Consider the following 15,399-nt stretch of genomic DNA (forward strand, 5'->3'; position numbering starts at 1 on the left):
GATCCTTCATATTCAATTTGTTTTCATACCGGATTGATGAAGGATGCTAGTACCTGATGAAACAGTGTGGGTGAGTTGCAGAAACCTTGTGGCAAACGACTCCATGTCCATTGGCGACCCCTGCTGGTGAAAGCAAATCTGCCTTGGTCCTCCTTGGCTAGGGGACAAGTCCAAAAACTGTTAGAAATGTCTAAAGCCGTAAAAAGATAATGTTCAGATCCTATCTCATGTAGGATAGTTGCGGGGTTGTCCACCAGAGGGTGCATTTTCTCAGACACTGAATTCAGAGAAGTGTAATCAATGGTCAAACGCCAGCTCCCATCTGGCTTTTTGACAGGCCACATGGGAAAGTTAGTGGGAGAGGCACAAGGAATCACAATCCCCCGTTTGCATAATTCATCTACAACAGTGTCAGCCCCCTCTCGAGCATCATTTTTCAAAGGATATTGTCTTTTGGCTTCATGCAAAGGACCTGGGATGCTCAGTGGCTGAATCTGTGCTAAACCACAATCATATTTATCTTTTGCCCATACATCAGAAAATTTGGAAATTATAAACTTCCACTCAGGGCGAGTTTCAGTTAGAATAGCAGGTTCAGCCACTGCACATCTCTGCTCATGGTGGGGGCCACTCCGAGATAAGCGAATTGTTTCATTGCAGCCAAGCACTAGCTTATCTTGAGAAAGCAAAACATCAGCTTCGAGTTCTTTCAGAATGTCAACACCGATTAGAGTCCCTACAGAATTTCTCCCTACCCAAAATTCAGTCCAATATACTTTTTCAGAGTTAGAAATGGTTAGAGGGACAGGAACAGATTTATGATGTACATTTGTGCCATTTAGACCTTCTATGTACAAAGTTTCAGAAGTGATCTCAAGATCGAGATCTGTAATTGATAGTCGCGCCCATGTCAATCAAAATAAGGCATTGCCGGCCTCCTAACAACGCATGTATGAATGGGCGGGTGTCTGCATAATTACATGAACCGGAGGCCGCTGACCCCTATTCGTCACCTATCAGCTGCCTCAGCTTTTTGAGTTCAGCTGTAGTCAGAGAGTTAAGCTTCGGAGCATCACTGTTGACAGAAACATAATTTTTAGGACCTTCCTTTTTCTCATCAGTCATCTGAACAAACGGTTTGTTTACATCTGGCAGGCCCAAAGTGGGAGCCAGAGCCATTTGCTCTTCCATGTTAGCAAATGCCTCTTCGGCTTCACTTGCCCAAACAAGCTTGTCACATGACCTCAGCCCTTTCCTTGTCATCAGGGCTCGCAAAGGCTGTTCAAGAATGTCATAATTAGGAATGAATGTACGACAATAAGCACACATTCCTAAAAATTACAATAAATGTTTTTTTTGTAATTGGTTTTGGCACATCTTTTATGGCCTGTACCCGTTTGTCACAGATGGATTTACTGTTTGGTCTGATAACATTTCCCAAAAACTTTATTTCCTGTTTCACAAACTGCAATTTCAAAAGACTGACTTTGTGTCCCTCCTGTTCTAAGTGCTTCAAAAGAGACACAGTCAGTCACACACATAGCTTCATCACATGCACAGATCAACAAATCATCCACATATTGCAACAAAGCCGTTCCAGCTGTCAGTGTTAGGGGTTCAAGGCTTCTTCGAAGCGCTTCATTATAGATTGTTGGGGATTCAGTGTACCCCTGGCACAACCGTGTGAACGTATAACCCTCATTGTCAAAATCAAACGCAAACCAGAACTGGCTCTCCTGGTCCACAGGCACGCTAAAAATGCATTAGAAAAATCTACCACAGTAAAATACATGCGGAATTTGTGACAAAATTGTGTAAGGGTTTGGTACACGTGCCGCCCTAGCAATGACAGTTGAATTTACGGCCTGAAGATCTTGCACAAATCGCCACTCAGTTGGTGAATTCTTATCTCTTATTTTCTTCACAGGGAAGATTGGAGTGCAAACTGGAGAATCATGACGTTATAATTATGCCCTCCTTCAACAAGGAGTCAAAAACTGGCATAATACCCTGCAATACCTCCTCTTTTAGAGGGCATTGCACTTGACACGGTCTGTAATCAGATTTTGGGGTGATTACAACCGGTTCACATCCTATGATTAAACCCACATCATATTTGTGTTTAACCCTTAACCTAGGAGGTACTTCTGTCAGAGCCCCCTACCATGTTTCTCCACCGCACTCTCCACAATAGCAGTTAGAGTTCTCTGTACCTCGATCTCAAAATCACATTTTGACATAAATGCTCCTATACTTTTGCTGTGTTTCACGCCTACACTTATTTAGCCCAATCTGTTGCTTTAATGCATTCTCTCACAAAGGGGCCCAAATCTGTTCACAGCAGACCACATTCATCTTCAATGTGTTTTTTTTTTTTTTTTCAATGAAAGTGAATAGTGACTGAGACTGAACGCTCTTTGGCCTTGATCACTGATAAAGTGTCTCAGTGTTCCCTGCTATCAAAATAGAACTGCATTTGTTTTTCTGTCAGGCAAGCTGAGAGCACACACACACACTTTTTCCCAGAAAATCTTATCACATTTCACAGTCTCATTTTTCACAGTATTTTCTGCTTTTTCACAAACAGCCTCGAAACCCTTACTCAAACTACACAGATCACAGCCGACTTCCTGCCCAATAATTTTTGCCACTCTATCATGCTGGGCAATCAAACAAGACCATCCGTCCATCACATTTGGAATTGCCTTTTCATGGTTTAACGGTATACCACCCAGTTTACACATCCATGAATAGGCAAACACGGATAGATATTTGGCCCTATCAGCGTCTTTTTTGTTCTGCAGCCAGTCAATCTGCTGCATGACTTTCCAATCAGAATCAAACCCCTGACTGACCATTTTCTTAATGAGTTGTGCACATTTCTTTGATTTGAGCTCGTCAGAGCAGAGCTGTTTACAGCGTGTGCCCTCCTCGTTTTGGTCAGAACTACTCAGAAAATTCCCTTTATCAGACATTTTTCTTGGTCACAGTAGAAAATCACTACCGAAAAGATTTTAGCAGCAAATATTTTACGCGGATAAATTAACTATAGCAGCAACAATACTGGATTTCTACCAATACACTACAAAGTATTCTTCACAAACATCCTGGTCACATATACTGATCCATACCAATTCGGGTCACAATTTATTTATTTACTTGGGACCGCTCCTGATGCATCCCTGGCAAAACAATCCCTATTGTATTGTATTGTATTGTATTGTATTGTATTGTATTTTATTTTATAACTAATATCTGAATCCCTAACTGCCTGATTCACTAAGCTCGGGGTACCCCTATCTGAGGTGGAAGAGATTGAGCAGGTTTACGGTGCCACTGGACCTCCCGTCTAGGGACGCACTCTGCCGGGGTGGTGCTACACCAATGCCCACCTGGGCACCCCACAGAGCACGTTTCACTTGCGCTGTTTGCTGTTTTAACCCTTAAACAGCTCTCTCAGCGACTTCTTATACTTTCAATAGTATAATTAAATTACTCTTCACACGCCTCGTCGGAGTGAAGCTCTCCCGCTCCCCTTCAAAATCTCTTCCAGTCAGACAGCCCTAACAATTAATAAAAGCTTCCTACCTTGTTAGCTGATTTGCCAGAGATGTCACCACGGAGTGATTGCCCGCCGAATCCTCCACCAAACTGTTAGGGGTAAAACAGTTATGGCCCGGACCAGATATGGAGAAAGAAAACCAGGAGTCGAGAAATTCAATTAAAGAATCAAAATTTACTGAAGAATAGTTTGCAGTGAAATTGGTAGAGCCAGTGCCAAAGTCTCACGAGGAGATCGAAAGCTAACTCGTACCTTACACAAAATCTTACATCAATTATACCATTTTCAAGGACGTACATTCCATTATTTTACTCCTGATTGGCTAAAAGAACAAAGTCACAACATATAGATAGTTAAATGGCCTATCAACATTAATCAGCGCACTTGTCGTCCGCGCCCGAGATTTACGTCTGAAGTGACCTCGCAGATGGTCGCGGGGCGTCTTCGAGTCGGCCTGGTGTGCACCCCTGGTTCAAAACCTAGGTAGAAGGTCAAACGCACACACAAAACACTGACGAACGACAGTCCTTCTCTGGGCACAAGACAGCTAGAGCACACATTATCAGGCCATTTGAACCAAAACAGAGAGATAAAATATTCACTCCTCGGGCAGAGGAGAGGGTTGAAATAACATACATTTCTTCCCTAAAGAAATAATAAAAGAAAATCACACTTCTACTATTCAGGTATTATTACATAGGACTTTAAACCATATAATTAGTCATGGAAAGGTAACAATCAAACACAGAATACATCTGAAACACATGTTTAACGCATTCCCCCTGACCCCCTGAGAGGCTGGAGAGCGTCACAAATAAGCTTATCCCCCAAAAGACCTTCCGCCGACGTGCAGGACAGAGAGCCTCTAGAATGTTCCTAAAAGAGACTAATTAACATTCAACACACATATGATTCAAGGTATATTTCAATTATGCATAAGAAAATAGAATTGATTATGTGATCATGCATATAGTTAATTCATCACTTTATTACAGAAGTTAAGCAACAGAATACAGATAGATATTGATATAAAAGGATATATATATGTATTGATATATCTGAAGAGCCAAGGGATTTTGACCCTCACCCTTCAGTATGGTTAGGGTTAAGCCTTCACAATAAAGCAAGAAACTTTGATTTCAAACTTTGAACTTTATTGTATTTATTTGAACTAAAAATAAGTGCAATTAATATTGTGCATCTGTCCATTCTCTACCGGTCGGGTATTTCGTTTTCTGGGAAAATACATTGTTTGTGAATAAATTCATTTTGTGCCCTCCTTCATGAGATATATATATATATATATATATATATACACTCACCTAAAGGATTATTAGGAACACCTGTTCAATTTCTCATTAATGCAATTATCTAATCAGCCAATCACATGGCAGTTGCTTCAATGCATTTAGGGGTGTGGTCCTGGTCAAGACAAACTCCTGAACTCCAAACTGAATGTCAGAATGGGAAAGAAAGGTGATTTAAGCAATTTTGAGCGTGGCATGGTTGTTGGTGCCAGATGGGCCGGTCTGAGTATTTCACAATCTGCTCAGTTACTGGGATTTTCACGCACAACCATTTCTAGGGTTTACAAAGAATGGTGTGAAAAGGGAAAAACATCCAGTATGCGGCAGTCCTGTGGGCGAAAATGCCTTGTTGATGCTAGAGGTCAGAGGAGAATGGGTTGATAGACTGATTCAAGCTGATAGAAGAGCAACTTTGCCTGAAATAACCACTCGTTACAACCGAGGTATGCAGCAAAGCATTTGTGAAGCCACAGCACACACAACCTTGAGGCAGATGGGCTACAACAGCAGAAGACCCCACCGGGTACCACTCATCTCCACTACAAATAGGAAAAAAAGGCTACAGTTTGCAAGAGCTCACCAAAATTGGACAGTTGAAGACTGGAAAAATGTTGCCTGGTCTGATGAGTCTTGATTTCTGTTAAGACATTCAGATGGTAGAGTCAGAATTTGGCGTAAACAGAATGAGAACATGGATCCATCATGCCTTGTTACCACTGTGCAGGCTGGTGGTGGTGGTGTAATGGTGTGGGGGATGTTTTCTTGGCACACTTTAGGCCCCTTAGTGCCAATTGGGCATTGTTTCTGACCATGTCCATCCCTTTATGGCCACCATGTACCCATCATCTGATGGCTACTTCCAGCAGGATAATGCACCATGTCACAAAGCTCGAATCATTTCAAATTGGTTTCTTGAACATGACAATGAGTTCACTGTACTAAAATGGCCCCCACAGTCACCAGATCTCAACCCAATAGAGTATCTTTGGGATGTGGTGGAACGGGAGCTTCGTGCCCTGGATGTGCATCCCACAAATCTCCATCAACTGCAAGATGCTATCCTATCAATATGGGCCAACATTTCTAAAGAATGCTTTCAGCACCTTGTTGAATCAATGCCACATAGAATTAAGGCAGTTCTGAAGGCGAAAGGGGGTCAAACACAGTATTAGTATGGTGTTCCTAATAATCCTTTAGGTGAGTGTATGTGTATATATATATATATATATATATATATATATATGCTTGCTTCTGAGGAAGGAAAGCCGTAACCGCAATGGTGCCATGGTCATGTTCTCGTAGTGAGAACATGAGACAACCACAAACGATGCCTCGGTGTGATCGCTGCCCAGACACACGAGACAGTGCCTGTGGCTGTCAGGAGCGGAGAGCATTCTACCACATCCAGGAACTACACAGGGGCGGAAGGGCATGTTTATAAAGACGCATCCTGAAAAGGACGTTCAATGCCAACTGTGTATATTGCTCTTTTAGAGAAAATAACTCTTTTAGAGAAATAAACACTTTTACTGCGCTGTCGAGGTGTCCAGGGGCAAAGCTGCACTACCGTGCAGAGAAGGAGAAAGCCGCTGATATGCGCCATAGATCCAACAGCAATCGCTCAGAGATGGGAGGAAACAGACTGTGACACTGCATACACAACCAGTCGGCTCCGAAGAACATTTATGAATGAAACAGATGCATTTTCCTCCCTTTATACCCGTATGTCTGGGGGCGGGACATGCAAATTCTGTCTGCCAATTTCTCATAGATCAGAGATGCAAAAGGGTCTCGAGAGACCCCTAGTGTCGCTTCTTCGACACAATGTCGAAGTGAGCGACAGGCGGGGAAATCCAATTACATCAGCAAACTGAGACAGCTTGGACTGAGAGATCGGTGAATATTCTTGCTTTAGTGATTTGCATTGAAAATGTATTAAATGAAAACCCTAAATGAAATACATTTCTAAATTCAAATTGCACTCCAAACGAAATGAAAATTGATTACCTGGTCATAAAGTGTATAAACAATAAACACTTGTAAATTGGATTACTATATTAATTATATATATACAAGTTTATTTGATGATGTGTTTCAAATTCATGTTTTAAGTTAAATTGTTACATTTTCCATATGTACTCTGGAATAAGTTTGGAGTCACATTTGTCAGTTCAGCCAGCATGAGGGGAGAGAGAACAGCTGCATGTGTGGCTGCCGTTTATATACTCCATTTATGCAGTTATGTCTGAATATATATATAGATATATGTCTTGTTTGTATAGATATATTGTGTTAGAAGAAGAAGTTTTATTTATATATTGCCTTTCCATAGCTCAAGGTCGCTTTACATTGTACATTTCAAATACATTTAGACGCCCTCACATACATTACAGTCACATAGAATACATAGTCACCTTATCCAAAATGCATGTTAAATAGATATGTTTTTAACTGGGTCTTGAAAGTAGCCACAGATGAGGTATTACATAGTGTAAGAGGTAGCGAATTCCATAATTGAGGAGCATTAATACTAAAAGACCTTCCACCTACAGTAGACAACCTGAAACAAGGGATGGACAGTAAACCAAGTTCAGCTGATCTAAGGGACCGGCAGGACGGTAAGGGTAGAGTAGGTCAGACAGATATTGGGGAGCAAGACAATTTAATGCTTTGAACGTTAGCAGCACTACCTTATAGTGGATAAGTGATGCCACAGGTAGCCAGTGAAGGTCATGAAGCAGAGGAGTAATGTGAGCAGAACGCCTGGTAGAGGTGAGAACTCTTGCTGCAGTGTTCTGAACATACTGTAATCTTGCAATAAGTTTTTTGGGAAGACCAAGAAATAAGGCATTGCAATAGTCCAGGCGTGATGTGATTAATGCACGAATTAAGGTTTCGGCATCAGCTAAACTGAGAGAAGATCGTAGACGAGCAATATTACGAAGATGGAAAAAAGAGTTTTTAACAATAGAAGAACTATGAGAGCCAAAAGATAGAGTTGGATCGAATAAGACACCAAGGTTACGAATCGATGACGAAGGCTTAATGTGAATTCCATCAATGTCAAAGAACTGGTCCATCCTTTTAACTGAGGCAGTAGAGCCAATCACTAATATCTCAGTTTTCTTATCATTTAATTTGAGGAAATTCAGGGACATCCAATGCTTGATGTCCTTGATACATGCAGTGAGCGACTCAGGCAGAGATGGCCTATCGGAGCTGGTGGTAAGATAGATTTGAATATCATCAGCATGGCAATGGAATTTAAGTCCATGCCTGCGTATGATGTCACCGAGTGGATATATGTAGATAATGAACAATAGTGGGCCAAGAACCAAACCTTGAGGAACACCCTGTGTGAGTGAAGCAGTGGCAGATCTAAACCCTTGTATAGTGATATAATACTTTCTGTCGCTGATGTAGGAAATAAGCCAGGAAAGAGCAGAGCCAGTGATGCCAATATCAGAAAGCCTAGAGATCATTATTTCATGGCAGACTGTGTCAAAAGCAGCGCTTAAATCAAGGAGCATCAAGATGTTTATCAGCCCTGAATCCATGGACAAAAGAATGTCATTAACCACCCGAAGAAGGGCAGTTTCAGTGCTATGTGATGGCCGAAATCCAGACTGAAAAGGTTCAAAAAGACCATTAACATCCAAATGTGATCGCAGTTGTGAAGCAACAACCCTTTCAAGGACTTTGCTTAAGAATGTTAAGTTGGATATTGGTCTGTAATTGTCCATATTTAGCTGGTCTAGGCCAGGTTTTTTCAGAATGGGGGTCACCGCAGTCATTTTTAATTCTGCTGGAACAAGATGTGCCACTCGGACTAGTGGCGATCGGATGGCATATTTCAGCTGTATTTGGTGATGTTCGAGCATGAGAGAGCGCTACGCTGGAGGTTCCAAAAATGGAGGATGATCATTAGTCAAAAGATGGAGCATATGTAAAAGAGGTTTCTTCGTTGATTGAGGAGATTTTGCAGTAATTTTCAACGAACACATATACACTACACATAAACAATACACAGGACTTATTGGAATTTGTACTGATTTTATTAATTGTATTGTTATTGGTTTATTTCGAAACAGTGCTGTTGTGCCTGTCATTTCTGTATTTACATAAAATTGCTATTCTGTTGTTTTGCTTGTTTTTTTGTTTGTTTAATGTGTAAACTGTGATCGTCAGTAATACTGCTGATTTGAAGAAAGATAAGGGGTTCATACTGAGAATACAGTTAAAGTGTATTCAAACTAATACTGTTGTATGGTTTATTCATTCAGTTGGATATCTGCAGCTGGTGAAATCCTCAGGTTGCGGTCACATATACACCTTTGAACTTATATGATTATTGTTTCATACAAGTTGAGAGGGTCTTGTGAAACCCCGGACTCGGGACTCAAAATATTAGTTCATTTAAAAGTATTTAGTGAGCTCAGACCCATTGAGAATATTTTTTTTCTCTTCAGATGTATTATTGTGGCCCTGTGGTGGGGGTTACACCTGCAAATAGTTTTTTATTTACCATCGATGTAGACTCTTTATATACCAACTTTGACACTACCTTGTCAAAAAGGCATTTATCACAGATGTATAGGCTGCAGAGTTGTGGTCACAATGAACTGTTCTGTGAATATAAAGTGAACTGAACTCAAAGCACCTCCTGAGCTGAGATGTCTGAGGTCATTTGCAGCACTCATAGATGATACTGTTCTCGTAAACAAAATTAAATAAAATTCAGAAGAAAGGAACAAAGAGTGAGAACCTTATACACATATTCCACAAGACTGCAAACCTCTGTATCAGCATGTCATACATGCACATTGACGGCTTTTCTGTCATCTGTTCTTAATAATATAAGAAAGTGTTTCTTCAAGCGGGGGTCTGTGTGCCTATGGGCAAATTATTTGTAATATTAATCTGATAATAATAATAGCCTAATAATAGTAATAATAATTTAATACATTAATGGGAAAACGAGTCAAATATCGTCTTGACATGGTCAAAGGCATCAGCTATTGGCGATCACTTTGATCAACGTTGATCCCCGAGATCATCAACTGCCGGCACAACCCTAATGTGCACTTCTCTGTATAAATGAACAAAATGTTCAGACAGTCTCTTGCTTGTTTTTCTGACACATTCAGAATCATTACAGCTTTTACCGGTGTCAATGCTGCTCGCTTCATGTGTGCGCTTGTAAAATTTATATTTTAAAGACTCATTATTACGGTTTAGTAATTCTCTGTAATGTAGAACAGTGTTAGCAGTGTTACTGATAACATTCTTTCTCAGTCCCGGAACGCAAACCATTTTCTAATGCCCCCCGAAATATATCTATTCAAGTATTTAAATTAATATCATAAACGTCCGTCTAGTCAACAAATGGCATTAAACTAACGATTACTAGTCGACTAGGTAAATCTTTGGCTGGGGGCAGCCCTACTTCAGAGAGAATTTATATAAAATAGTGATAAAGGTTTTGCATTCAAGAGCTTTAGCTAAAGTCTTCAGAAGTCATAATCACTATGAGAGCACTTAGATTTCGTCACAAGTCATTCTGTATATTTTATACTATTTGTCATTTTTTAAATAACAAAGTTTAAATAATAAGTGTTGTGACTGAAAATCTGCCTGTTATGTTTTTATATTGTCAATCAATGGTTATGGTATATTGTTGACTGTTGAGAAGGTTTAGAAATGCACACACACATTTAGAGGCAATGTCGGGTCATTTCAAACTTGTCACGCTATAAAACATGAGATTAATCTCAGATTGAGATAACTCTCAAACATTTGAACAGTAATTTTACATATGAATCTTTTTGGATAATGAAATAATGAAATTATTTACTTAAATATCTTTTGAAATATCTGATCAAATTCAAGGTTGTGGTGGTCGTATCGGATATTTTTGCGTTGCATCTTTTTTATTCACACGGACCAATTCTAAATCTTTATATCCAAAGGAGATTATTTGGGGAACTCGACAATCATCTGTCATTTTGGCACATTGTAGCGTTAACTGCGCAAATGCAGATTAGTGGTGCTGGCGGGCGCACATTTTTGCATATGAATTAGATGATGTTGCAATATCTTTTTAAACATATTTCGTTACTGTTTATAATAAGTTATTGAAAATAATAATAATAATAATAAACATTCAAGTCATTGTCGAGTCATTCATTTTAAGTCAAAGTCAAGTCAAGTCATTTTCTTAATTTACTCAAGCAAGTCACAAGTCCTTAAATTTGTGACTCGAGTCAATTCATGGAACTCCAGTTGCATGCAAGAGCCAATGAGGTTTGATGTTACTGACATGCTGCGATATTTGATTTGTGCTGTGTTAACAGGATTTGATCAATAATGTGTTCAGTAGTAAAAGACTCCTTTACATTTACCTTCATGAATCCTACAGAAACCCTCGTGGCCTGGACTATTTCACCTGAGTTTGAACCTAGAAATATACACAAAATATTGACAATGTAATTGAACAACTCAATCTGTCTAGTGTTTGATAAAGTGTGCATGGGTCAAAATCATCCCTCACTTCCTCTGCCTGCAAGACACAATGAATAATGTTGCTGCTATTGTGAATCCACACAGATTCTTTCTTCTGGCCTGGGTGGGTGGAAATCCTGGCATTTGATCTGAATTGTGAAGAGTCTTGTTATCCTGAATAAAGAGCGCCTTTGTGTGTAAATGGGTTATATAAGTGCGTGTTATATCTGTGGTGCAGGGTTGTGACTAGTATTGCATGAAAGTTTTACATTTGTAAAGGGCACGGTGATCTTAAGGGAGGCATCTAGATGATTCCTGGACATGTTTGTTCATTATCACAGCTGAAGGTAAACTGTTCTTGAAACCTTTTCATAGAGGGCACAGCAGGGCTCATTGTCATAAGGGCCATATCTCAATAATTATAAGGGTAAATAATTAATATTATTTGTTGGCCAAAACAATGGCTTGATTTATTTTGTACCTTACCTTTTACATTTGTGTTGTTTTGTGAATTGTTTTATGTTTCATAATTGTATTGCTGTTTAAATTTAACAGAAAAGCCTATAATAGGCTGTTTAATGACAAGTTCAATTGAGACAACTTTAGTCTGACAACATGCACCAACAGCGGTCACTGTGTGTTCAGAGAACTTTATTGTTTTTACTATGTTCAATAGGTTTTATGTGCAGATTTTAAGGTCTGTGTCTATATAGTTATTGACTAAAATATAAACCAACCCTGAGAAATATCCACTGGAGTAAAAAGTCTGACATCTCCTACTATAAAGTCTCCCCTACTATAAGACAACATGTGAATATAGGTTAATGCAGTGATTTTTGGGCCACATCAGAAACGGTCATTGGTTTCTTTCTTGTGAGAGGGAATGTAAACTTTGAAGTAGTTAATTGTTAGGATACAATTTGCAGAATTGATTTGTGCTTTTACAACGGTAAGTCCTGAATTGTGTAGCCTTTGTGTGTGGAGGTTATTGTGTGGCCTGTCTCTCACAGCCTCGTTGTCATTCCTGTCAAAAATAAAAGATGCTACTACATTGTTTTGAGTGTACTCGATAGATCTTACAAAGTTTCATTGCAATAACTAGAAGTTCTAAGGCATGTTCATATGTTTTAAAAGTGTGTTTTAATGCAGGTAGTCTTATGAGTGAGTGTTCAGAACTGGTCCATGTCATGTTTTGCATTCTCTTTTCTCTTTAGTGTTAGACTCAGTCATGAATTGGGCATCGTTTTATGCCGTGATTAGTGGTGTGAACAGACATTCGACAGGCATCGGGCGCATCTGGCTCTCTGTAATCTTCATCTTCAGGATCATGGTGCTGGTGGTGGCAGCAGAGAGTGTGTGGGGCGACGAAAAGTCTGGCTTCACCTGCAACACCCAACAGCCCGGCTGCAACAGTGTCTGCTATGACCAGTTCTTTCCCATCTCTCACATTCGCCTCTGGTCTCTGCAGCTCATCCTGGTGTCCACACCTGCTCTGCTGGTCGTCATGCATGTCGCTCATCGCCGGCACATCGAGAGGAAGATCCTGAAAATCTCCGGCCGGGGAAACGCAAAGGACTTTGAGTCCATCAAGACTCAGAAATTCAAGATCGTCGGTTCTCTTTGGTGGACTTACATGATCAGCATCCTATTCCGTATCATTTTCGAGGCTTTTTTCTTGTACGTCTTTTACGTGATTTACCCAGACATCAAGATGGTGCGTCTCGTAAAGTGTGACTCCTACCCATGCCCAAATATGGTGGACTGTTTTGTGTCTCGTCCAACCGAGAAGACCATCTTCACTATTTTCATGCTGACAGTGTCTGGAGTGTGTGTCTTGTTGAACATTGCAGAGGTGGTGTATTTAATAGGCCGCATGTGTTTCAAATACTTTCAGCGAGCAGGAGGTGAATCCAAAGGGCCATGGCTCACTCAAAAACTGGCACCCTACAAGCAGAATGAAATTAATCAGCTGATATCAGAGCACTCGTTTAAACCCAGATTTAATGTTGCCCGAAAACCCGTTGCTGATAAAGGCGAGCGCTGCTCTGCTTTCTAGGCTCTTCTAGACAGCCTGGAAGTTTCACCAACTATTAATAACCTATGAAATGTGGATGTAAGTAATCATATTAACCTGTCCTCATTGATTTATTTGATTCATTTATTTATTTAGGGGCCACTCTAGAGGTGATAAGTGATCATGGGCAGAAATATGCTGGACAACCATGAACTTTTTCATTCAAAATGGTGCAAACATCTGTCTTCTCCCCAAAAGATATAAAGGCCTAATGGTGTGGACACACGCACATTTTCACTGGCCCAAAAAGTATGAGGACACTTTTGGAAACTTCAGTCTCACTGAAAAATTAATGAAGCTCATTGTATTAGATAACAAAATATCAAAGCAAGTGTCATCTGTGAACCTCAAATGCTGCTGGATCTTTTCTCAGAACTAACGTCCACTTTTCTAAATAATTTTTGCTCAATGACTTTTAATGAACTGGTGTTTTACTTGAAAATAAATGCCATTTTGTTTATTTTGCAATGCAAAGCAAAGACATTTATACATTTGTATTAGTTGCCAAATTCTTTAAGGGGCCACTGTGTGTATGTTCATCTTACACTGTGTACCAAAGTTCAAGTTTAGTGAACTCTGACCTGCTAATTCATATAGATGTTTGACCAATAAGATGTTTGACATTATAGGATCTATACGTCACTTGGCTCAACATAAATACAAACTTCAAAGCTGTATATTTTGGAGTGTTAGTCAGATTTAACATTTTTAATTCACATTCACTTTTTAAGCATTATTTTGGGGTTGCCACACTATATATTGTTTACCTCTGGATGGTGCAAAAGAAGTTTCAAACTTGGACTTTGTTCATCTCTATGTCACCTTTATCAATGTTACAAGTTTACATATTTAAGTTTGAAATGCAAAAGTGCAATAATCTTTTTTTCTGGCCTAAAACTTAATGAAAGTGCCTCTTTACATATTGTGTTAGGTTTCTTTGATATTTTTCTTTGATGTTTAATGTAACATCTACAGAACATTATTTTTAAACATTTGTAACAAAAGAAATCTAAACTTGATGTCAACTTGTGTGTTTTAATAGTGTTTCATAAGGTAAAGTCTCCAAAAAAATCTAACTTTTTGTTTTAGTTGCACGCATCAGCTCTGCAGAAAGTGTATTGAATAGAGAAGTCTTTTAATCTTTCCTCTGTTTCTTTTTTTGCAAGCACAAGTCTTGTGAAACGACAGAACAGACTTTTCTTGAGATTGCATCATATTTATTTGGCTAAATGCTTCTTGATCTCACATTGTATGCCACAGCTGTATCTAACACACACATCTAGAGCCATACAATCGCTGGCTTTCTTGCACTAGAATATTTGGAAATAACATTTTCATTGCAGGACTTTGATGCTGCTTTTTGCTTGGAATATCAACCTTGACATTAAATGAATGGTACATTCCTTAATAAAATATGGGATAATTTTAAGTTAGTAGGGTCATTCACAAAAATATTGATGTTCTGACTTTTAAAATATTCAAATGTCCACTTTATTTCAGTTTTAACCCATAAAAGCTGAGGGTAAACCTTTTTTAAATTCTTGACATTATTTTTAATCATAAAGGAAAACTTGACTGTTGTTCTTTATTTGATTATTATTATTTTCGTTTTTCAGAATTGAAGCAAGGGTTGTTACACCAGTTCAATATTTTGACATTATTTTATGTTAAATTCCTTATAAATGAGGGGAAATAGTGTATCGGACCTATTTCAAAACTATTCTATTACTTAAACTAATGTCGGGGAGGGCGACTGACATAAAAATGCAATTTTATGCAACGTTCCTTTAAGAAAACCATGTGACGGCATTTGACATCACACAGAAGACTCCAGAGGACCCCTTTGATGCAGTAACAAGATTAGTCACCCACCCATAAATATTAGAAAATTTGACATTTTTGAGTAATGATGAGGTTGATTCAACTTATCATGTCAGGTGGTATGACCTCTGGAA

General features: G+C 39.2%; 1 protein-coding gene across 1 annotated transcript; it reads left to right on the top strand.

Moving 5' to 3' along the window:
* Nucleotides 1-11,653: 11,653 nt before the first annotated feature.
* On the top strand, nt 11,654-15,141 carry LOC127660012 (gap junction beta-1 protein-like). The gene is made up of 2 exons (XM_052150053.1): nt 11,654-11,717; nt 12,585-15,141. Exon 2 carries the CDS (start codon nt 12,599-12,601, stop codon nt 13,424-13,426), a length of 828 nt encoding a protein of 275 aa, XP_052006013.1. The 5' UTR covers nt 11,654-11,717; nt 12,585-12,598; the 3' UTR covers nt 13,427-15,141.
* Nucleotides 15,142-15,399: the final 258 nt, after the last annotated feature.

This window comes from Xyrauchen texanus, chromosome 19 (assembly GCF_025860055.1).
Source record: "Xyrauchen texanus isolate HMW12.3.18 chromosome 19, RBS_HiC_50CHRs, whole genome shotgun sequence".
Classification (NCBI taxonomy): Eukaryota; Metazoa; Chordata; class Actinopteri; order Cypriniformes; family Catostomidae; genus Xyrauchen; species Xyrauchen texanus.